The sequence below is a fragment of the Monodon monoceros genome, unplaced genomic scaffold, assembly GCF_005190385.1.
Source record: "Monodon monoceros isolate NGI ecotype Baffin Bay Population unplaced genomic scaffold, NGI_Narwhal_1 Super_Scaffold_14, whole genome shotgun sequence".
Taxonomy (NCBI): Eukaryota; Metazoa; Chordata; class Mammalia; order Artiodactyla; family Monodontidae; genus Monodon; species Monodon monoceros.
In genome coordinates, this window is record NW_021703770.1 from 5,792,260 (window position 1) to 5,814,573 (window position 22,314).

The window sequence follows — 22,314 nt, forward strand, 5'->3', positions numbered from 1 at the left end:
CACGGGCTGATGATTGTTGAGATTGGGTGGTGTGTGCACGGAGGTTCACCTCTCTGCCTTGTGTATGTTTGACATTTTCTATAAGAAAATTTAAGGAGTATGTTAAAGCACTGTCTATAAAATGCCGGGGTTACTGTCTAGTCCCCAGTAAGCCTACAGTAAATGGCAGCTACCATGGTTATTGGAGGTGGTGGTGTCACCAGCATCAGCGTCACGTCCTCATCTGTGGGAAACAGTCAGTCCTCTGGTGTCCCAAGTTCATACTTGCAAGGATTTGCCCTCTGTTGCACATAGACATCGGAATGCCAGTTCCTGATGTAGAGCACCATCTCTCCTGGCCAGTTGGTGCTTTCGTTAGTGCAGTCATGGCGCTCTCCTCTGGAGGTCTCGCTCCTTACAGATCCTGACACCTTCAGCAGAACTGTGACTCAATAAAAATATTTGACACCAAGCCACGCACTAGACTCCAGAAGTGAGACAGTAGAGCAGCTAAGAAGCTGGGCAGGGGGTGGTCCCCGTGTGACGACAAGCTGCCTGTTAACAGCAGCTGGGCTGTCGCCAGCCTCCCAGGAATGCCCTGTAAAGCACTGTCCTTCCCACAGATGGTTATTACAAAGAGTACCCCAAAGAGGGGAAGCCAGTCCGTGCCCATCCTGTTCATCACAGGCTAAGCCATTCCTCGGATCCAATCAGTGTTGGCCACTATGTTGCTTAATGGTACTTAAAAGGAAATATGCTTGTTTGTTCATTTATGCATTCATCAGACATTTATTGGGTGTCTACTAAATGTCAGGCTCGAAATGCCTAAATGAACTTGACCACTTGGCTGTAAAAGAATAATCACATTCTATTCTGAACCTGTGTGAGTAACTGATAAGTGCTTATAGAGAGTGATCGCTTTGGCTCCTAAAAATTGTATGTAAAATCCCCTTTTTGTTCTTCTTTATTGGTGACATCCATGTTTCCTGCCTTGTAGTTCCAGAAGGAGGTGATTATCAATATCTAGTTCTTGTGAAAATTCCGTCCCACCTCTTCTCTCCTTAGGTATAAGATACCTGTGAATGTCTCTTTAGCTTCTCGTACTCTCGTGAGTCCTGATTTTGCACAGCTGTATTTTCTCTGGTCAGTTGTATTTCTCATATCCTTCCTATAATCGGAGCAGCATGAGTAGCGAAGATTTGCTGAGATCTCGCTCTGTGCCAGGACCCGTGCTCGAAGCTTGCCGAGTGTTATGTGATTACCCGTCCTCTCCTCCCTTCCACCGTCACCACTGCTGTGCCTTCCTCTCGGCCTTCCTCACGGCAGGAGGCCCGGGCACAGGGGAGATAAGGGGCGGTGTTGGTGGCCATGGGAAGAGCAGAGGAGACAGCAGAAGAGCACACACGAGAACCTCTGAGCGTGTGTCATCTCTAGTTATGAACAGCATACTCTGTTCCCTACGGCAAGAACGTGTTGCAGGAAGCTTTCCACCGACGCTGGTTTTAAAAAGTCTCAGCACTTGCAAAGAGAAGTTTTGTCTTTGGGAAGTAGGTTTTTACTGGAGCACTGATTTCTCAGGGGTGCCTGCTTAATGGGCTGCTGCAAAAGCGTTGCTTATGGGCATTTGTTTTGTCTTAATCCATTATCCTGGGACTTCTGGGTAATAGGTGATCTTCTAGAAGGTCACATGGATGATGCTGTGTTTTTATTTAGCCAGCAACAGAAACTCCGGAGGAGCCCTCCACCCAGTACCTGCATATCACCGAAGCCGAAGAGGACGTCCAGGGCACACAGGCAGCGGTGGCTGCCCTCCAGGACCTGAGATACACCTCAGACAGTGGTGAGAGCGTGTCCCCTGTCTCCCTCTGACACCTCAGAACTGGTCTTTGATAGACACGCTGAATGAATGACTTTATGGATGAATTATGTCTGCCAGTTGGTCTCCTTCCACTGCATTCTGACCACTGGCGCGGTCCCATTGTCAGCCTTGGAGGTAGAGCTCTCCTGCAGTGTTCTAGAACAGGGCCCCAGCCAAGGTGGTGCCGCCTAACAGGGTTGCCGGATGTTCACATGTAGGATCACCTCTCAGAGCAGGGAGAAGCAGGTCCTACTGTCCTCACTTCACAGATGTGGAAGATTGCCTCCTTGTAAACGGTTGGCTGAGGATCGTCCACTTGTTGGGTGTTGGAGCTGGTCTTGGAATCGAGGTCTCCTGACTTCTTGTTGGGACTGCCCACTTCCCAGTTCTTCTGAAAAGCCCCAAGTCAGGATTTTTATGTCAAATGTCATCAGTTTCAAATGTTCAATCAATTTGAAAAAACAAACCACTGTGCCAGCCTAGTGGCAACTGGGGCATTGTGCTTAGAAAACATTTTCTTGATGCTCTTTTCCAAACAGGAAAGGAGTACGAGTTTATATAATGTACCACAGCCCTCTGGGTATTTGGGGGACAGAGGTCAAGCAAGTGGGATTAGAGGAAGCATTAAGTGAAGTCAGCTGGTGATGGGAGACAGGAAATTGCCATTTCATCCAGCTCTTACATCCCTAAACCCCAGGTTGTAAGAAGGGTGCGCAGAAAACCCCTTGGGGCCGGTCACTTTGGGGAAGATTCATTGCCGGTGCTGTGCTCACCGGGGGATTCGGGAGACAGCTCTGCAGCCTGTGAGAGAAGCAGGCTCTGCAGATGGGGCGTGAAGGTGCCGGCTCTTGGTGCGGTTCCCAGAGCTGACGCCATGTCTCAGTGCGTGTTTCCTTCCTCATGTCCAGTGACTTCAGCGATTGCTCAAGCCCTGCCAGGACAGCCTGTCCATCTTCATCCCCACCAGCGCTCACTCACTCCTTCAGCCCTCGGCATCTCCTCCTGGCTCTTAGGAAACACGGCAGACTCTGCAGCTCGGCATTCGGGCCACCTGCTCTAGGCCCTGGCCTCCCTGCGCTGCATCTCTGGCCACCTTGGAGCCGTGCCCTCCTGGGCCAGACTCTGCCGTTCTCGGCGTGAGCTGTGTTTCTCACCCACACGCTCCTGTGACCTCTGGGGCCTGGTCTGTTCCCCTCCCCGCACAGCACTTTTTCTGGCGAACACGTCTTCGTCTTCAGTATTCAGATGGTGTGTCATCTCCCGGGAGCCCGCCTGACTTTCCCACAGAGCCCCCTAGTCGCCCCCCTGATATGGAACCGACCAGGGGCTGTATGATTTGCTTACGGTCTGTCTCAGTCACCTGTGAGCCCGGAAGGGATGGGGGGAGGCAGCGTTAGATCTTTGTCTGTATCCCAGCTGTCCCCAGCCTTTCTGGCACCAGGGACCATTTCTGTGGAAGACAGTTTTTCCAAGGATGGGGGGAGGGGATGCTTTCGGGATGATTCAAGCGCATTACATTTATTGTGCACTTTATTTCGATTACTGTTACATCAGCTCCACCTCAGATCATCAGGCATTAGATCCCGGGAGTTGGGGACCCCTGCTGTATCCCACTGGGAACCCTGTTCCTGGCTGACAGTTCGGGCTTGATAAATGGTCATTGAGGGAGTAAATGGATGAGGAATTAAAATCTTATTTCAGTACATTTTTTAAGGTCAGTGTTTTGTTTAGTGTTTAGATGTTTAGAGTGGTTGGCTGCAAGGCAGAGTTGAAACCCGCCCCCCTGCTGAAGGAGAGTGTGTGTGTAGGTGTGAATAGTTGTGCGTAGGGGATGCTAGGCTGGTGCATGGTGAACAGGTGCTAATGTCCTTGCCTCAGTCGTATGCCACGTCCTACCCTCTGTGTAGAACACATTGAATTCCCTTCCCTCATCACTTACTGATTCGCATTGGAACGTGGCCTGCAGAAAGTCGTCCAGGAGTATGTAGACGTTGGTGGAGACTTCATGATATTATGCTAGCCTGGAGATCAGGTAGTAATTTCCCTCTTAGTGAAGTAATGATCAGGTCAGAGTGCTGTGTTCTGGAGAGTCACAGATGGCCAAGCAGATGGTGAGAGCTGAGTGAAAGGGTACACTCAGTGGCTGCCCTGATGATATGGATTACAGTCTTTTGAGATGATTAAAAGGGAATCCTCAGCTTACATTAATTTAGAATTCTAAAGCCCTCTGGTTTGATGACTGAGCACCCTTTGGTGCTCTGCCATATCCTGTGTAATGTATCTGGCACATGCTCACTGACCACCTCCCATGCCTGTGCTCAAGGAGAACCAGCTCTGTGGTTTGACGTCATAGCTGGTGCTTCTCAGGAGTTTCTGTTTTGAGAGGCAGTCCTGTATCAACAAGTTTGGATTCAGAACATCTGGGCTTGAGCCCTGGCTTTGTGACATAACTGACCCAAGGGCCTAAGACAATCCTCTTCCATTTTTTTGCAGTGAGGTGACTGATCTATAAAGTGGGGATAATAGTGTCACAATGTCGTCTCCTCGCAGGTTGTTTGGAGTTTTGAGATGTTCTTATAGAGACTGCATTGTCGGCTGTGAAGTACCATGCACATTATTTCTGTGGTCAAAATGAGCACTTACTGAGAACCCGTGCATCCCTGGAGAAGGCGCCGCGCAAGAATGGCCTCTGCTAAGGGCTGCTTTTGCGTTCAGTGACCTTCACCACCCACGGCCTTACCGGTCTCCTGTTTGCTTCTTCCTGGCAAGGTGACCGACTTGACCCCACGGCTGTAAACATCCTCCAGCAGATCATCGAGCTGGGCACCGAGACGCACGACGCCACTGCCGTTGCCTCGGTGGTTGCCATGGCACCCGGGACGGTGACTGTCGTGAAGCAGGTAGGACCTTACCCTCCCCGTTAAATACTGTCTCCTTGCGCTGACACACACCCTCTCTCTCCCCTGCCCCCTTAGGTTTTCAGGGCTTTAACCTGTCTAAGGTGGAATTTGGAATGAAATCAGTCTACTCTCATGCGGTTTCTTCTTACTATCATGGGATTGTATCTGCGGTAGCGCCGTATGTGAGGCTGTGTTGTAGGGGAAAGGTGTAGTATATTTCAAAAAGTTCTGGAAACTTGATTCATTTCCTTTCAATGAAAGGCATCCCAGAGTGAAACGAGCGTGATATGGATGCATTTGGACGCATCTATGGTCAAAAGCAGCCTCGGTCCCTAAGGCCGGAGTCTGTGGAGCAGGGCCACTGGGGGGACAGCCAGGGAGGCCAGGAGGGACTGGCCTCTTAAGTGTTAAACATCACCAGACGGAATCAGCGCAGGATGACTGAACTAAACTGATAGGAAGGAGATGGCCAGTGTTTGAATAAAGGTTACTCTAGTTAACTGTCATACTGTTTGGTTCATTTCCTCTCCTTCTAACCTCGGGAGAGACTTTGCCATCTGTTAGGATGCGGCGTGTGTGATAATCAGATCATCCTTTGTATCTGTAGCTCTCTCTCTACTCTCTCCTGCTTCACTGTACACAAGATTTGAGCTGGCTTAACACAAATACTTAAAAAAGCAAAAACAACAGAAAGCACATCAGGACCAGGGCAGACCCCGGGTGTGTGGTTTAGAATCAAAGTTCACGTTCATGGAGAAGGTTGAATTGCAGAGCACAGAGTTTTACACGGTTATCCATCTTTCAGTGATTCACTCAGGAAGCGTGTAGCTAAGTGCCCGCAGTGTTCTCATTGCTGGGGTTCCAGGAGAGAAGCGATGTTTGCCATCAAAGTGGTCGCTCTCCTGGGAAAAAGATAAGTAAGACAGAAAGGCTGTCAAATGGTGAACGGGAACAGTGGAAAAAAGTAAAACGAGAAAGGGGGAGGGGCGTGGGCCGAGGAGCCGGGGTGTTGGGGGCTGTTTTATGAAGGGCTGCTGGGGCAGCTGTCTGACATCTGCACACAGACCTGGGAGAGGTGGGCGTTACTAGAATGATCCAAGTTCTGCTGTACACTTGGTTCTGAACCTGAAAACAAAAAACAAGAAGCGTGAAGCACTTAACAGCGGAAGAGGTAAGTTTTTCTTGGCAAGTAACTAATAATCTCTTAATTCGGCTCTCGCATCCCTGAGTGACATGTCCCCCGCCACCTGCCTTTGATGACTCGGTGGACTTCCCAGGGCTGTCTCCATGACCGTCCCCCCAGGTGTGCCCGGGCCACAGCACAAAGCATGAAATTCAGGCTGAGCAGTTCGCGGGGGAATTAGTACATATGCTGGTTCACCTCTGGATTTCTGGATCCACAGACAAGACTTGGCGCCTCTAGATGAACGTTTGGACTGCGTGGTCTGGAAACCCTCCTCCATTAGTATGCTTTCTGTCAACGAGACCCTGGACAGAAGTCAGACAGGACAGTAGGAGTTTGATGTTTCAGGCTGCAGGGGTCTGGTGTTCTGCACTGTTTGGGAACAGACTCTTACACCTCTAGGCCAGACACTCTTGCAGCTTTTCTTTGTATTTATTAGACTGCAATCTTCAGATTGTCTTGTAAATCTCTTCTGAAACTCCCGGCACTTCAGGAAGGGTATAGGAGAACTTTGGATGTTTCGTACACACCAAATCCTTTAGAGAATTGCAGGGAGGCGCCACTGATTGTGACTTGTATCTTCCTTCTAGGAAGTGGATTGATTTACTGTTACTTAGAGACGTGATTTATTGCGCGTCGCAGGCGATGCGGTGATACATGAGGTTGCGGGTGAAGGGTACAGCTTAGATGTGCTCTGAGATGCTAGAGTGACAGCATGACAAGGGATAAGGCAGGTGAGCCTCTGGCGCAGCCAGTGTAAACAGGTGTAAAGTGCTTGCAGTGGCAGAAAACAGTGGCACCCTTCAGTCTCGTGGTTTATTGGGAAACACAGGGCTGAGAGGAGTGTCACTGTTTAACACAGTCTTGAGTAACTGCATTTGGAAATGTTCCCGAGGACGTGTGTCCTAGTCATTCTCCTGTCCACCTGGTTGGCACCTGGCGCACCGAGGCTGTTGATAAATGATGGATGGGAGATTGGATGAATGGACCGACGGGTGGGAGACGTCAGACGCCCACTCCAATGGCAAAGGGATTGCATCGTGTCAGGCTCTCCTAGGTGAAGGGATGCCCTCTGGATTCAGTTGTCTTATTTCGGTTTAAATGTAGCTGTTTTTATTAGAGAAATGAATCCATTTCACCTTTTTTTGTTTTCATTAAACTGTGGTTTAGGATTTTTCAGTAGAGAAATTATATCTGTTTATTGAGTGTCCTTAAGCCACTCAAATGTGGACCCTGGTGCACCTTTTGGGAAGCAGTAATGTTGTCCCTTCACCCTGTGGGGAGCCCTTGATGTTGGAGACTTCGTCCTTCTCCGGCTCAAGGTCTCACACATCGTAGTAGCTCAGTAAATGTTTATTAAGTAGGATGGAGTATGCTGTGGGCTTTATGTTGTGATTCTCCAATTATATCCTGTAGAAGAAATAGCAAGAACACATTGTCATAAAGTATGTACTATATATTGTAGAAAAAATGATTTTAAATTACTATTGGATAGCATGTTTTGAGATCTTTTAAAAGTTTCCTATTTTATATGTACCTATCTATCTATCTATATCTCTTCCAAAAGGCCAAAAATAAATTCTGGGTTGTATGTGAATCCATTCTGGATGTTTAAAACTTTCAAGATTTCTTTCCCGTATAAAAAATTAGTTATATGCTCTGTTTATAATTTTTTCATGCTATATTAATGTAAATTGAAAACAATCTCACATATCAAAGTTTATCAGTGGTAACTGAAAGTTATTTATTAATCTCCAGTCTTTAGGGGTTCTCATTTTCTGGGATGAAAATACTAACAGGCCTGGTAGGTAGGCTGAGGGGATTGGAAAGCTAAGAGCTGAGGGTGTTTCTTAGGTTGTTTTCTTCTTAGTTTTTAATGAGACATGGAAAGGATTTGGCCCATAATTCAGACCATTTAAGTTTTCAGTTGGACACAGAAATGAGTCCTCAATGATTTCCCATCACTTCTCTCTTTCCCCAAGTGTCGCATTAAAAATAGATTCATGGGGATGGAGCATTTGGAAATGTTCAGAAAGAAGAAACCTTGAATGTGCCTCACCAGCCTGGCCTGAGAAGTCACATGACAACTTTGAATGCAGCTACTTGCGTGTTTGTTAAGACCAGTTTTCACTAAATAAATTGGTTTCTTTTTTTCTTTTTCTTTAAAAAAATTTTTGCTTTAGGGTTTTATGAGGAGGAGACTTATATTTGATGAATAAAGCTGCCTAAGTAGGTTGAATGTAAGACGTACCAGCAGAGGGGAAATATTATCACAAGCATCTCTGAGTCAAAATTAGTTATCAAAAGGAAAAGAAAGACCAGTGAAAATAGCAACCACCATCACCGTTGGCTCATGGCTTAAATCACTCTGCTGTCCTTGTGGGTTGAAATTTATTTTAGAGACTGAAAGTGACATTTTACTGGAAATTCCCGACGTCCGTTTAGCAGACATTCACTGCGCAGCCGCAGTGTGTTCAGTCCCTGGGGCGTCCGTTTCCTATCGCGGCTGCAACAAATCACCACAAACTCAGTGGCTTAAAACAACACAGATTGATGATCTTCCAGTTCTGGAGGTCAGAAGTCTGAAATGGGCTTCACTGGGATGACATCAAGGCGTCGACAGCTGCCTTCCTTCTGGGAAGAACCCCTGTCTTGCTTTTTCCGGCCCAGGGGCCACCCAGCATTCCTTCACTGCGGTTCCCTTCTTCCATCTCCAAAGCCAGCAAAGGCAGGCCCGGATCATCCCGCATCCATCGCTCTGACCTCTGCCTCTGTCGTCACATAGCCCTCTCCAAGTCTGACCAAACTCCTCCCTCCTTTAAGGACGCTTGTGCCTACCTTGGACCCACCTGGATAATCCAGGATCTTCTCCCATCTCCAGGTCATCGACTCAATCACATGGGCTAATGTCCACGTAAGGGAACCGTTCTCAGATTCCGGAGGTTAGGACATGCACTCTTTGGGGTGGGGGCATTATTCTGCCTGCCACTCTGGGTTACAGGGTTAAGACGGTCCCCGATCTCAAAAGGAAAATAGTCTAGTGAGGGAAATGCTTTATTTTTTTCATCCAGCACACAGCCCCCGAGCTGCTTCCCACCCGCCAGGTTGCTGCTCTCGGTGCTTGGGATATCGCAGTGAACAGAGCAGATGAACGGTACGGTTGAGGAACTTACATGCTAATTTAGGGAGCTAGCTAAGCCCCAGACATATAATAACTAAGTAAGTAAGATAGTATGTTAGAGGTGAGATGGGAAAAAATGAGCAGAACTGGTCCAGAGGTCTGGAGAATGTAGACCTTAAGCAGGAAGTTCCAACTGAGAGTAATGAATGCTTCCGGGAGGTTGGCCAAGAGCACTCCGGGGCGCTGGGGGGTGGCCCAGCCCGACCCTGGGTCTGGGGTGGCGGCAGGTGCTGGGCCGGGCGGCCCCTGTGGATGTGCTGATGTGCGCCCGAATAGTCTTGCAAGGTAGCTGGGAGTTGGGTGGGGCAGGGCTCCAGCAGAGGTGGGAGCAGGAGCTGGTCGTTGATGCCGCTGGAAGCGGGGGAGGGGGCGATGAGTCACCACTTAGGTTAAATGACACGCCCCGTCCTCACCTCGGGGGCGCAAAGTGCTGGGAGGAGTCCTGGTCCAGGAAGCGCCTCAGCCTGGTCTCTCTCCCTCCGGCTCAAAGGCCAGTGGAGAAAGGGTGAGTCCAAGCAGCCCACGTCTTCCTGTTGCTTCTCCAAGCCCGACGTCCTTCCCCTATGGGCTTCCTGACCTGTGCGACCCTCCTGAAAGCCTTGTTGGCATTTTTAACAAATCACAGTCTCCAGGTTCTTCCAAGCAGTGAGTCTGCACTGAGCAGTCCTGTCAGTTGGCGTTCAGCAGAACAGCTTGTAGCTCTCCGAGACCACGGCTGACGCTGGCCATGGTGTCTGGGGTCTGGACCCAGCAGGCCAGCAGCTGCACTCAGGGTGTTTGTCTGTGAATAATAAGACCTTATAATCACACAGCATCTCCCTTTTAAGAAGGTCAGGCTGATTCAACAGATTACCGTTATGATGATCCAGGGTCTTTTTGAGTTAAACTTGAGTGCTATTTATTATTGCTGAGGGTACCCCTGTACGGTAGATGGCGGAGCTGGGTGCACTGTGGGGTGTCACCCCCTGGGGGTGCGGAGCGGCCTATCTGGGAGAAGATCCCTGAGCAAGTGAAGCAAGTGAAGTGGTTCGGGTCATTCATTCATCTGCGTTGCTTTTAAAAACCACGATAGCCTTTCAGTCCATGTGCCATGTGTGAACAGGCTAGGGTGTCCCCTGCGTAGAAGGGCCCACCTGTTGTAGGTTTAGTCCAGAGGAGGCTGTTCAGGAGCTCACGGCGTGTCAAGCCTGCTTCTCTGTGGCTCAGTTACGCTTCCCACCCTGCTGAGACCCCGTGAGAAAACACACTGTTAGTGTCGTGCAGAGAAACAGAACCAGTGGTGTGCGTGTGTGTGTGTGTGTGTGTGTGTGTGTGTGTGTGTGTGTGTGTAGAAAATAAGGACCCGGCTCACTGATTCTGGAGGTTGACAGCCAACAAGTCCCGAGATCTGCAGTCAGCAAGTTAGAGACCCAAGAGCCGATGGTGCAGGTTCTACTTTGAGTCTGAAGCCCGAGAACTAGGAGAACTGATGGTGTGAATCGCAGTCTGAAAGCCAGCAGGCTTGAGATGCAAGAAGAGCTGATGTTTCCCTTAGAATCGAACAGCAGGGAAAAAAGAAAAAAACCAACGCCCAGCTCAAAAGCAATCGGGCAGGAGGAGTTCCCTCTTATTCAAGGGAGAGTCAGCCCTTTTGCTCTATTCTGGCCTTCGACTGATCGGATAAGGCCCACACACATCAGGAAGGACAGTCTCCTTTACTCAGTCTGTTCATTTAAATGTTAATCTCATCCAGAAACACCCTCACAGAAACACCCAGAGTAATGTTTGACCAAATATGTGGGCACCCCTTGGCCCATTAAAATTAGCCATCACACATATTCATGTAGTACATGTCAGAGTATGTACTCTTTGTCAATGGAGGGTTATTGGTAATCCAGGTTGTTGTTTACTGAGATACTCAGTTGTCATAGAGACGATTTTGAGTCACAGATTTCGAGGCGATGCGGTAGTTTCTGGGGAGCACGTACACCTTGGTATATCCTTATTTCTGATTGCAGTTGACATTTCTGTTCACAGTTCAGGAATGAGCGCCACCTTGCAGGTCCTTGAAAGAGTCACGGCTGAGGAGAGGCAACCCCCAGGGCTCCTCCACTGAGCACCAATGCTCCACTTTCATCCCCAGTTCAAGAGCAACCAGATCATTCTTAGTGGTTCTCCTCCCGTGGAGTAAGGTGTTCAGTAGCGACTGTGATCAGTGCGACTCTCCGTCGGCAGGCCTGTGTCTCTGTTCCCAGTCCTGCTTCTCTGCGGCGTCTCCTGGGATTGCCACTCTCCTGCTTTTGTTTTCCCCTGAGGTGCCGGGTGCTTCCAAGCTGCCAGCCAGTGCGCCAGTGGCGCGGAACACCAGGAAGGAGCATTTAAGGCCGCCCAGAGCTGCAGGCACCCCGCCCACTCCCCCAGCGCAGACCCTCAGCCTGGCAGGCCCAGAATTACGCTGCCATCGACTTGTTCAACATCCCAACCTTTCTTCCCATTTGCTTTAACTTCTGGTTAAAAAAATAAACAAAAAACAAACCCCAAAGCAGAAGTTTTGGCTTTGTCAAAAGCAACCCACCTCTCCTGGCTGCTTCCCCACACCCTTTGTCACCTTCGGGCAGGTCCCCTGTGTTGGCTGGCACTGGAGGGTGAGGTCAGGACACGCCAGCCTGGAGGAGAGAACTCGCCAACCTCCCTGACAGGCTGAGCACACAGTGCCAGTCTGAGAGGCACTTTCGGTAGCAGGTCTCACTGGAAGACGTATGTCGGTTGGCAGCCAACACTGGAATTGCTGTTTGTTATTTGCAGTTCATTATTTTTGCGAGGAAATGCAATCCACTCCTCTGGCTGACCACGTACCTCAGTTGCCTGTTTGCAAGGAAACTCGGGTCCAGCCTGTCCTGTTTTTCATTGAAGGCCCTGAGTAATGTGGTCCCTGGAAACTATTTCACACTGTCCGTCTGTACAGGGGCATCTGGTTGGGAGAAGCCGCTCTGCAGAGGGGACCTCTCACGTGCAGCCTCTGGCTTGTGGGGAGCCTCGCTCTTGTGATCCACCCAGAAGGGGAGCCCGGGATGGGCCTCCTGCCCCTCTGGGGGTGGATGTTGAACATCTCATAAGATTTATGGCAAAAGAATGGGGAGGGGGATCTGGAACGTGTTTCGTGGGAGGGTGCAAAATCTATTTTCATTACTATTTAAAAACAATCACTCCATTCCATGAATTTGATCATTTAACTACACAGCAAAAGACCTGACAAGAATCACGTCCAAGCGGGATACTCTTGTAGTCCTTTGAAGATCATAGGAGATATTGGCCGCCCGCATTGCTGTAAAGTGGGACTGAGTTGAGATCTCCCCCCTTGTCCTGCCCACAGACAGGATCGGGTGAAGCCTCCCTGTTCTGTTATCCCTTTAAGCTCCAGTAATCGGTGAGTTAACGGGATGTCTTTTTCTTGTTCCTGCAGAGGCTCTGTTGGACTCCTACTGTTAAACAGACCTCTCGCTGACTCTACCGAAGGCATGGAGGTTACAGGAGAGCCACCCATTCTTTTCCCTCTGCTCACCTCTCTCGCTCAGAACCTCATTTGTCCTCAGATCACTTGCCTGTGAGTGTGGCAGTGACACATAGTTGTGACGTTATAATCGCTGATTTTTATTCTTTTCCTCATAACGAAACCCCAGCATCTTCATTGTCTCGTTTATTTATTCCACTTTCCCATGATGGTGGCTCTGCCATCGTTGTGGTTCATCTAAGGATTCTTTCCCGGAAGATTAAGGATACATATATAATGTTAAAAGAACTGATAGTAACTGCAGCTTCTGTTCTCTGGACGTAACTGCTAGTGTTTTCTATCCGTCCTCAGCATGTGATGGGAATGGCACGCCCACTTCACCCTCACTGGCTCCGTGGTGTAATTACAGTCATGATGGATTCATGCCTTTGGAAGGCCCATGCAGGGGAGCCACATGTCTTTTGTAGGTGATCAAATCCGATGCATATTGCAGGGCTGAGGGTATAGGCGTCCCCCGTGCTTCCTGACCCTCAGATGATCTAATTCTGGATTCTCTCTTAGTGGTAGAGATGCCTGCAATCCAGACAGACATCTTTTATCTTTTAATTCCCAGTCCTTTTGATTGCTATATAAATATGGAAGTCTCACTGACTCCTTTCTCTGTTTTTCCCTCTTATCCTACCCCTTCCTGTGAGAACCCGTTTTCAACTGCGTATTTTGATTAGTGAGGTTTGACTCCTGCCTAAAGAACTTCGCGGTGCAATTTATTTGATCCTGGGGCCCTGCCAGCCTTAATTATATCAAACTTCTAATTACACACACAGGTAGCCTCTTCAAATATTTGCATACTTCACATTCCTTACAGAGCGTTTGTCCTGCAGTTGCTGAGTGGTGACCTTCAGCATATAGGTCCAGACAGTTCCCGCAGGGTCTTGGCGATGGGTTCCTCTCCCCTGTCACTTAACGCCAGCTCTTGTCCTTCGTGAGCCTTCTTTAATTCTCCCTTAGCCATTTGAATCTTTTCTTTTTCTGTCTTAAATAAAACTTCCTTCAGAGAGTTCTGTTCCTGATATGATTTCTGATGGCTGATACTCAAAACTACTGCCTTTCATAGCTATTTTATGACTTGTTGAGCCCCTTTACTCCATAGCAGTGACTGAAAATTCCATTTCTTTGTGAAATTTTAAAAGTGAAAGTACATTCCATGATATATCTGTGGCCATATGGGAAATTGTCTGAAAAAATAGAGAATAAAGGCTTTTTCCCTATCCCATTCTGACACTCTTTTTCATATAGAACATCTTTAGTTGACCTGAAGATCTCAGTTATTGAACTTTGCTTCTCTTTCCCTTTTTCTATGACCCAATTTTCCCATTACGCCCCAAGAAGCTGCAGCTCGGTTGGTGCAATTTGCAGAATCCCACTTTACTTGAGTTTTAATACTGCTGTGCTTGTTACTGTTTGCTCGGGAGCCCATTTCCTGGTCCACGTCCTTGGCCAGGGCAGGTGGGTTTTATTTGCTTCCTCCCCTCTCTGCAGCTTCCCCTTGCTGGCTGACATCGCTCAGTCTGCTTGAGATTGGGGGCAAAGGCAGGGCTGTGATGGCCCTGGTCAGAGAAGCCAGAACTGTAGTCACCATCCGAAGGGCTCTGGTCCAGCCTTCCTTGGGTTCGGCCCAGGGCAGTGCTGCCGCAGGCTGGCCCTTGCGCTTCTCTCCCCCTGGGGCAGTAGCCTCCATGCTAGCCAGAGGCGTTCCCCTAAGCAGGACTCTTAGTGTCCTGCGGTGTGGACTCCACACCTCTTCCCCGCCCCCCCTCCATCCAGTTTCCCCATCTAGTAAATACACGCGCTCCACTCCAGCTGCCGGGGGTCTGTCTTCCCTCCTCGGCCTCTCTCAGCCCCACATCTGATCCATCAGCAAGTTTTCTCCCTGCTGTGGGCGCTCCCTTCACCATGCACCTTAAATCACCCCTCTGGCCCCAGGCTGCCACCTCCAGCAAGCCCTGACTACGGAAAACGCAGTCCCCGGGTGGGCAGCATCAGCACAGGGGGCTGGTTAGAAATGCAGAACGTCTGGCTCCCCCTCAGACTTGCTGAATCAAACTCTGCATCGCAACGCCGTCCCTGGTCACAGGCCTCGCTCTTCACCTGGCTCCTACCATCGCTCCTGCTGCTCTAAGATGCAGTTTTCAGACAGAGCGATCTTTTCAAAATGTAAATCAGATCCCGGCATCCCTCCCTGAAAACCCTCCGGTAACTTGAAAGTCTCCGGTAAACTGGGACAGGACCTCTCCCTGGCCTCCCAGTCCCGCAGCAGCCGGCCTCCCGCGGCATCTCCTCGCTCTGGCTGCACCGGCCCACCGGGCTGCTCTGTGCCCACCTCCAGGCCTCCGCGCCGGCTGCGCCCCGTGGCCCAGGCGCTCCTTCCTCCCCTCAGCGGGGCGGACTCCTGGTCCAGGGCTCGGCCCTCTCAGGTCCTGTCGGGCCCGTCCTCCAGAACCGCCCTGTGTTGGGAGATGTTACAGTGGAGTTGAGCCGGGGGATGGGCCGGGGGGCCTAATCCAGTGCCCTGAGCCCTTGAAGGCAGGGCACTGCCTCACCTGGGGGCAGGCATCAGTGCGATTAGAAGCTGGAGGATTTGTGTTTTGAGCCACTGCCTTTATGGTAGTTTTATAGGTGGTGATAGAAAGCGAACATGGTCACGGACCGCGTGGACAGAGAAGCGCCCCGTTGTTAACAGCTACGTGCCTGCGTCACCCGCCCTAGCCGCTCTGGTGCACCTGCAGCCCGGAGGCCTCAGGGGGCTTCCTGCTTCTCCAGGAGCCCCAAGTCCACCCCCCTGAGTAACCAGAGAAGTGGGTGGAGGCGTGGCCGTCCAGCGCAAGAAGACTGCTCTGCCCCTTCCATGGAAAAGCAGAGGCTCAGAGAGGGAGTCCCACTGTGGGCCTGTCATGGACAGTGGCCTGGATCTGAGACGCTAGGCCGGACCACCCGGTCCGGTTGTGGCCCTGCCTCCCCAGTCAGGAAGTAGAAAGAGGATGTTTTACAGAGGGGCTGGCCCTGGGCAGGGAGCCGAAGCTCTCCTCCCGTCTGTCTAGGTCGTGGGGAGAATGGGGGGTGGTGGGCAGGAGTCAGTTCTCAGAGACTCTACCACCAGCCGTATCTTAGTTAGCTGGTTTACCCACCCACCTTTTCTCCCCAGCAAGTTGGAGGAGGTCTGTAGCACTTAGCTCAGGGCCTGGCACATTATAAAGGCCTCACGAGCATTCAGAAGCATCGCTGGGGCATCAGACTCGGGAAGCCGAGCCGGGTGGGCTGGGGCTGCCCTCGTTGGGACCCAGCTGAGCAGCCTGGTGGTTTCCAGCTGCTGTGGGTGCCCCGCCTGGGGAGCCTCAGGCCTCTGAGACAGGGGCCCTCCCTGGATGAACAGTGCACGGGGGTCTCCCGAGAAGCCCATTTCAGGGGTCGCCCCGGGCCAGGTCACAGTGCGTGGAGGAGGACACAGCTCGGGGCCAGACGGCCTGGGTGTGACCCCGCATCTGTCACTTCATAGTGTATGACTAGGGACAAAGCACTTCTCCTCTTTGAACTTCTGTTTTCTCATCTGTAAAGTGGGAAAATAATAGAACCTACCCCATGGGGCTAATGTACGGGTTATGCATAATTATGCAAATGAAGCAGTTGGCAGGGAGCCTGCCGCTGCTTAGGTCTAATCTTAGCTCCTGTCATAGGAGTGACATAGCTCCTTAACGCCTGTCTGAGCTCATCGAGTTGCTCATAGAATTCAGCCATAACTGTTTTGCTTCTGGAAGCTTCTGCTCAGCAAGCAGGTACTGATGCAGCCGTCCAGGCCCTGTGCTCAGCAGTAGGAGTCCCAGGGTGGATGAAACACTGCCTCCCTCATAGGAGAGTCTGTTGCTTGGTCCAGGCAGGTGGTTGCATTATGTAAACTGCCGTGTTTGTGGCTGGAGACAGTTTGACCCCTTACCACGTGCAGTTGTCGTGACATTCTGGGTCATTCCCTGGAGAAGGCCCTCGAGGAGGCTGACTTGGAAGAGCTGGAGCTGAGTGGCATCGTGCAACCGCTTGGCCACAGTAACGGGCAGTTGGGTGAGGAGCTCTGAGCCAGAAGGGGCACCAGACGTGAGAGCAAGCAAAGGGAGAAGGGCCGGAGAGGGTTGAGGTGGGCAGGTCTCCCTACTCGGAGAGAGAAGTACAAGTAGGAGGGAAACGGGCGAGTGGCTTTGATGAGCAGGAGGCGGCATCCATACAGAGCCTCAGGGCGGGGTCTTAGGCTGCTCACATCAGCGCACAGGGCGGGTGTCAACACTGCGTTGGCCTCAGAGTAAGACCATCGCAGCCCCTTGTTCTGTTCTTAGACCTACTTTGCCACTGAGGAACTTACCTGGGTGGGTTTGAGGGGCGATTGAAGTGGTGTATGTTTTGTTATGATAAACATTCTTTAAACAGAATGTGGATGTGCTCCATTACTGGGAATTTAGCCTGCCTTTCTCCCTTGGGTGAGGGCAGCGGCTTGGAGGTCCAGGGAGGAACAGGGTGCGTCCTGCCAGCTCCATGTCCTTGCCCATGGGGTCTTGTGGAGGCTGCCCGTCACCTGTGTAAAAGGACAGGGAGAGGAACTGCTAGAGGAAACAGTTTGTTAAATCGGGGGGAGAAGAGTCTGCACCAGCTGAGGAGAGAAGCCCGTACCTCCCCAGCACAGAGCGGGTGGCAGAGGGAGGGGGTCCACTGCCGCATGTCTCCATGGAGCACCTGCCCGTCAGGTTGGGGGGGGGCGGGGTCTGGTGAGCATCAAGAGGGTGGAGGCCTTTTGTCCTGAGCGCGTGCAGAGAGAGATGGTCGCCAACTGCCGTGCAGGGGAGTTCAGTGAAGCCCTGCCTCACCCCGGGAGTGGCCCATCTGTGCACGGGCTACCGGGCAGAGGTGAGGCTTTTGGAGAAGCATGGCCCCCTGGGCCGGGTGCTTGACAGGGGTGCAGAGCCCACGCAGTGCGTGGTACTAAGTGGAATTCAACGTAGTGTGCTGAAAGGTCACCAGTGTGCAGCATTATGCACGATAGACCTGTCTAAATATCAAGATATTCAGAGGCGGTCAGAAGCTACCTCCTGCCTCCTTCCCTGTCGCTGTGAATATGCTCTGTTTGAGCTCGGTTTGAAAAGATCTCCTGGGGCAGACATCAGAAGAATTCAAGTCAGGCATGTGTGGAGTGCCTACTTTAAACCACGTGCTGTGTGGACATCGTCTGGGAGTGGGTGTGCTAATCGTGCACGCTGAGGGGCAGTGGGGAGGTGGGACTGGTGGGGACACCGCCCCTGGAGGGGATGACACCGCTAGCAGTTGTGAGCACCACACACTGCTTACCACTCACCTTGCGCCAGGCCCCGGGCACCCCACCATCTCTTATTCTCACATGTGCTGAGACAGACCACGCTGCACTTCCCATTGTACCACCACTTACAAGAGAAGGAGGGATTGTTCTTTCCTCAGTCACGTGGTTATCGAGATCACACTCACCTGTGCTTGGACTCCTGGGAAACACAGGGTGTCCTGGCTGTGCACACCCTCTTTTCGCTGCTAAACTCAGCTGCCTACCGAGTTGGTTTGGCCAATGGGCAAGCCTTTCCATCCTCGTCCCATGGTGGGCTTGGGGCCAGTAGGAGGCACCTCTCTTCCCGTTTCCAGGCCCCTCTGTCACAGCAAAGAGAGTGGGATCTGTCTGTCCCCTGCAGGCCAGGACCCCATGGACAAGGCCGCCCTGTGCAGGGGGCTCCCGGGGGCTCTGGGGCCTCAGCATGGGGTGGCCGAGCGTCGGCCAGCTGGACCCTGCAGCGTCTCTGAGAGCCAGGGCACACACGTGGGGACTGGCAGGGACTGTTTTTAGTGACTTGTCTTTACAACTCGGGCTTTGGACTGTTTATGGGGTCTCAGGAAAGAAAATGTCTGCTGTCTCCTTACAATCAAGAGAGAAATAGGGTGGAGGGGAGGCATTATGATGTCTCCTCACGAAAGGTGCCTTGCCTGACGCAGGCATGCATCACAGCCCTCCTCACTTCCTGTGCATTCTTTCTTTTTTTTTTAAAACGCTTTAAATCTTCATTGATGTATGGAATGGTTTCTTCCTGCCTATGAATATCTTTTGGTATTTCCAAAAGTTTCTCGCACATAATATTTACCCTTTTTTTCGGGTACCATATCTGTGTACTGTTTTAGAGTTGGGAATTTATGATGCTTTTTTATAAACCACATTCGTTTAAGATAGTATTTACCATTTCCCTTTGTTTCCGACATATGCAATGCCACACCTGACCTAGGGTCGTGACAGTAAATGTGCTTGCTTATTAACCTTGTGAAATGGGTCTGCAGTCCCCGTTTGAGAATGCTAGAGGAACCTCTTGTTTCGTTGCAATTAGAGCAGTGAGTGAAACCCTAACTGCTGTAAAAAGTAAGGTTCCTTCCCCAGAGCTTCAACACACATAGCGGAGTATTTCACATGAAGGGACTGACTGCAGTGTTCTTTTTTTTTTTTTAATTTAATTTAATTTAATTTTTTTATACAGCAGGTTCTTATTAGTCATCCATTTTATACACATCAGTGTATACATGTCAATCCCAACCTCCCAGTTCATCACACCCCCACCCCCCTACTGCTTTCCCCCCTTGGTGTCCATGCGTTTGTTGTCTACATCTGTGTCTCAATTTCTGCCCTGCGAACCAGTTCATCTGTACCATTTTTCTAGATTTCACATATATGCGTTAATATAGATACTTGTTTTTCCCTTTCTGACTTACTTCACTCTGTATGACAGTCTCTAGGTCCATCCACGTCTCTACAAATGACCCAATTTCGTTCCTTTTTATGGCTGAGTAATATTCCATTGTATATATGTACCACACCTTCTTTATCCATTCGTCTGTTGATAGGCATTTAGGTTGCTTCCATGACCTGGCTATTGAAAATAGTGCTGCAATGAACATTGGGGTGCATGTGTCTTTTTGAATTATGGTTTTCTCTGGATAGATGTCCGGTAGTGGGATTGCTGGATCATATGATAATTCTATTTTTAGTTTTTTAAGGAACCTCCATACTGTTGTCCATAGTGACTGTATCAATTTACATTCCCACCAACAGTGCAGGAGGGTTCCCTTTTCTCCACACCCTCTCCAGCATTCGTTGTTTGTAGATTTTCTGATGATGCCCATTCTAACTGGTGTGAGGTGATACCTCATTGTAGTTTTCATTTCCGTTTCTCTCATAATTAGTGATGCTGAGCATCTTTTCATGTGCCTCTTGGCCATCTGTATGTCTTCTTTGGAGAAATATCTATTTAGGTCTTCTGCCCATTTTTGGATTGGGTTGTTTGTTTTTTTAATATTGAGTTGCATGAGCTGTTTATGTATTTTTGGAGATTAATCCTTTGTTGATTCATTTGCAAATATTTTCTCCCATTCTGAGGGTTGTCTTTTTGTCTTGTTTATAGTTTCCTTTGCTGTGCGAAAGCTTTTAAGTTTCATTAGGCCCCATTTGTTTATTTTTGTTTTTATTTCCATTACTCTAGGAGGTGGGTCCAAAAAGATCTTGCTGTGATTTATGTCAAGGAGCGTTCTTCCTATGTTTTCCTCTAAGAGTGTTATAGTGTCCGGTCTTACATTTAGGTCTTTAATCGATTTTGAGTTTATTTTTGTGTATGGTGTTAGGGAGTATTCTAATATCATTCTTTTACATGTAGCTGTCCAGTTTTCCCAGCACTGCTTATTGAAGAGACTGTCTTTTCTCCATTGTATATCCTTGCCTCCTTTGTCATAGATTAGTTGACCATAGGTGCGTGGGCTTATCTCTGGGCTTTTTATCCTGTTCCATTGATCTATATTTCTGTTTTTGTGCCAGTACCATACTGTCTTGATTACCGTAGCTTTGTAGTATAGTCTGAAGTCAGGGAGTCTGATTCCTCCAGCTCCGTTTTTTTCCCTCAAGATTGCTTTGGCTAGTCAGGGTCTTTTGTGTCTCCATACAAATTTTAAGACTTTTTGTTCTAGTTCTGTAAAAAATGCCATTTGATAGGGATTGATAATTTGTAATTTGTTAGGGATAATTTGTAATTTGATAGGGACTGCATTGAATCTGTAGATTGCTTTGGGTAGTATAGTCATTTTCACAATGTTGATTCTTCCAATCCAAGAGCATGGTATATCTCTCCATCTGTTTGTGTCATCTTTGATTTCTTTCATCAGTGTCTTATCGTTTCCTGCATACAGTTCTTTTACCTCTTTAGGTAGGTTTATTCCTAGGTATTTTATTCTTTTTGTTGCAGTGCTGAATGGGATTGTTTCCTTAATTTCTCTTTCTGATCTTTCGCTGTTAGTGTGTAGGAACGCCAGAGATTTCTGTGCATTAATTTTGTATCCTGCAACTTTACCAAATTCATTGATTAGCTCTAGTAGTTTCCTGGTGACCTCTTTAGGATTTTCTATGTATAGTGTCATGTCATCTGCAAACAGTGACAGTTTTACTTCTTTTCCAATTTGTATTCCTTTTATTTCTTTTTCTTCTCTGATTGCCATGGCTAGGACTTCCAAAACTATGTTGAATAATAGTGGCCAGAGTGGACATCCTTGTCTTATTCCTGATCTCAGAGGAAATGCTTTCAGTTTTTCACCATTGAGAGAGATGTTTGCTGTGGGTTTGTCATATATGGCCTTTATTATGTTGAGGTAGGTTCCCTGTATGCCCACTTCTGGGAGAGTTTTTTATCATAAATGGGTGTTGAATTTTATCAAAAGCTTTTTCTGCATCTGTTGAGATGATCATATGGTTTTTATTCTTCAATTAGTTAATATGGTGTATCACATTGATTGATTTGCATATACTGAAGAATCCTTGCATCCGTGAGATAAACCCCAGTTGATCATGGTGTATGATCCTTTTTTTTTCTCTCTTATATCTGTTGAGGCAAGAACTGTTAGTCGACTCTACTTTTATTTTACTCTCATTAAATTTTCCTACTATGATAGTATTTTTTTTTTTTTTTTTTTTGCGGTACGCAGGCCTCTCACTGCCGCGGCCTCTCCCGTCACGGAGCACAGGCTCCGGACGTGCAGGCCCAGCGGCCATGGCTCATGGGCCCAGCAGCTCCGCGGCATGTGGGGTCTTCCCGGACCGGGGCACGAACCCGCGTCCTCTGCATCGGCAGGCAGACTCTCATCCACTGCACCACCAGGGAAGCCCCGGTAGTATTTTTTATAAAGGAATTTATAAATTGAATTCAAAGGAACTTCCACTGAAGAGACTCAACAAGTAAAAATAATTACTGAAATAATTGTTTAAAGAAAGTATTTCCCCAGAGAAGTCTTCACCAAGTTTATGATCCTTTTAATGTGTTGGTGGATTGTGTTTGCTAGTATTTTGTTGGGGATTTTTGTATCTATATTCATCAGTGATATTGGTTTGTAATTTTCTTTTTTTGTAGTATCTTTGTCTGGTTTTGGTATCAGGGTGATGGTGGCCTCATAGAATGTGTTTGGGAGTGTTCCTTCCTCTGCAGTTTTTTGGAAGAGTTTGAGAAGGTTGGGTGTTAGCTCCTCTCTAAATGTTCGATAGAATTCACCTGTGAAGGAATAAAGACACAGACTAAGACAATGGACTTGAGGACACGGGGAGGGGGAAGGGTAAGCTGGGACGAAGTAAGGGAGTGGCATGGACATATA

At 49.1% G+C, this 22,314-nt stretch overlaps 1 protein-coding gene across 14 annotated transcripts in view; it reads left to right on the plus strand.

Moving 5' to 3' along the window:
- The window catches only part of ZFAT (zinc finger and AT-hook domain containing), a 481,085-nt gene that overhangs the window by 251,051 nt on the left and 207,720 nt on the right, over positions 1–22,314 (plus strand). For all 14 annotated transcript variants that reach the window (XR_003793519.1, XM_029222687.1, XM_029222683.1 and 11 more), the window contains 2 exons: positions 1,693–1,819; positions 4,607–4,737. Coding sequence is in view for 13 of the 14 variants with exons in the window: in XM_029222687.1 (XP_029078520.1) it covers positions 1,693–1,819; positions 4,607–4,737 (258 nt within the window). In the remaining variant the exon portion in view is untranslated. The remainder of the gene's footprint in view (positions 1–1,692; positions 1,820–4,606; positions 4,738–22,314) is intronic.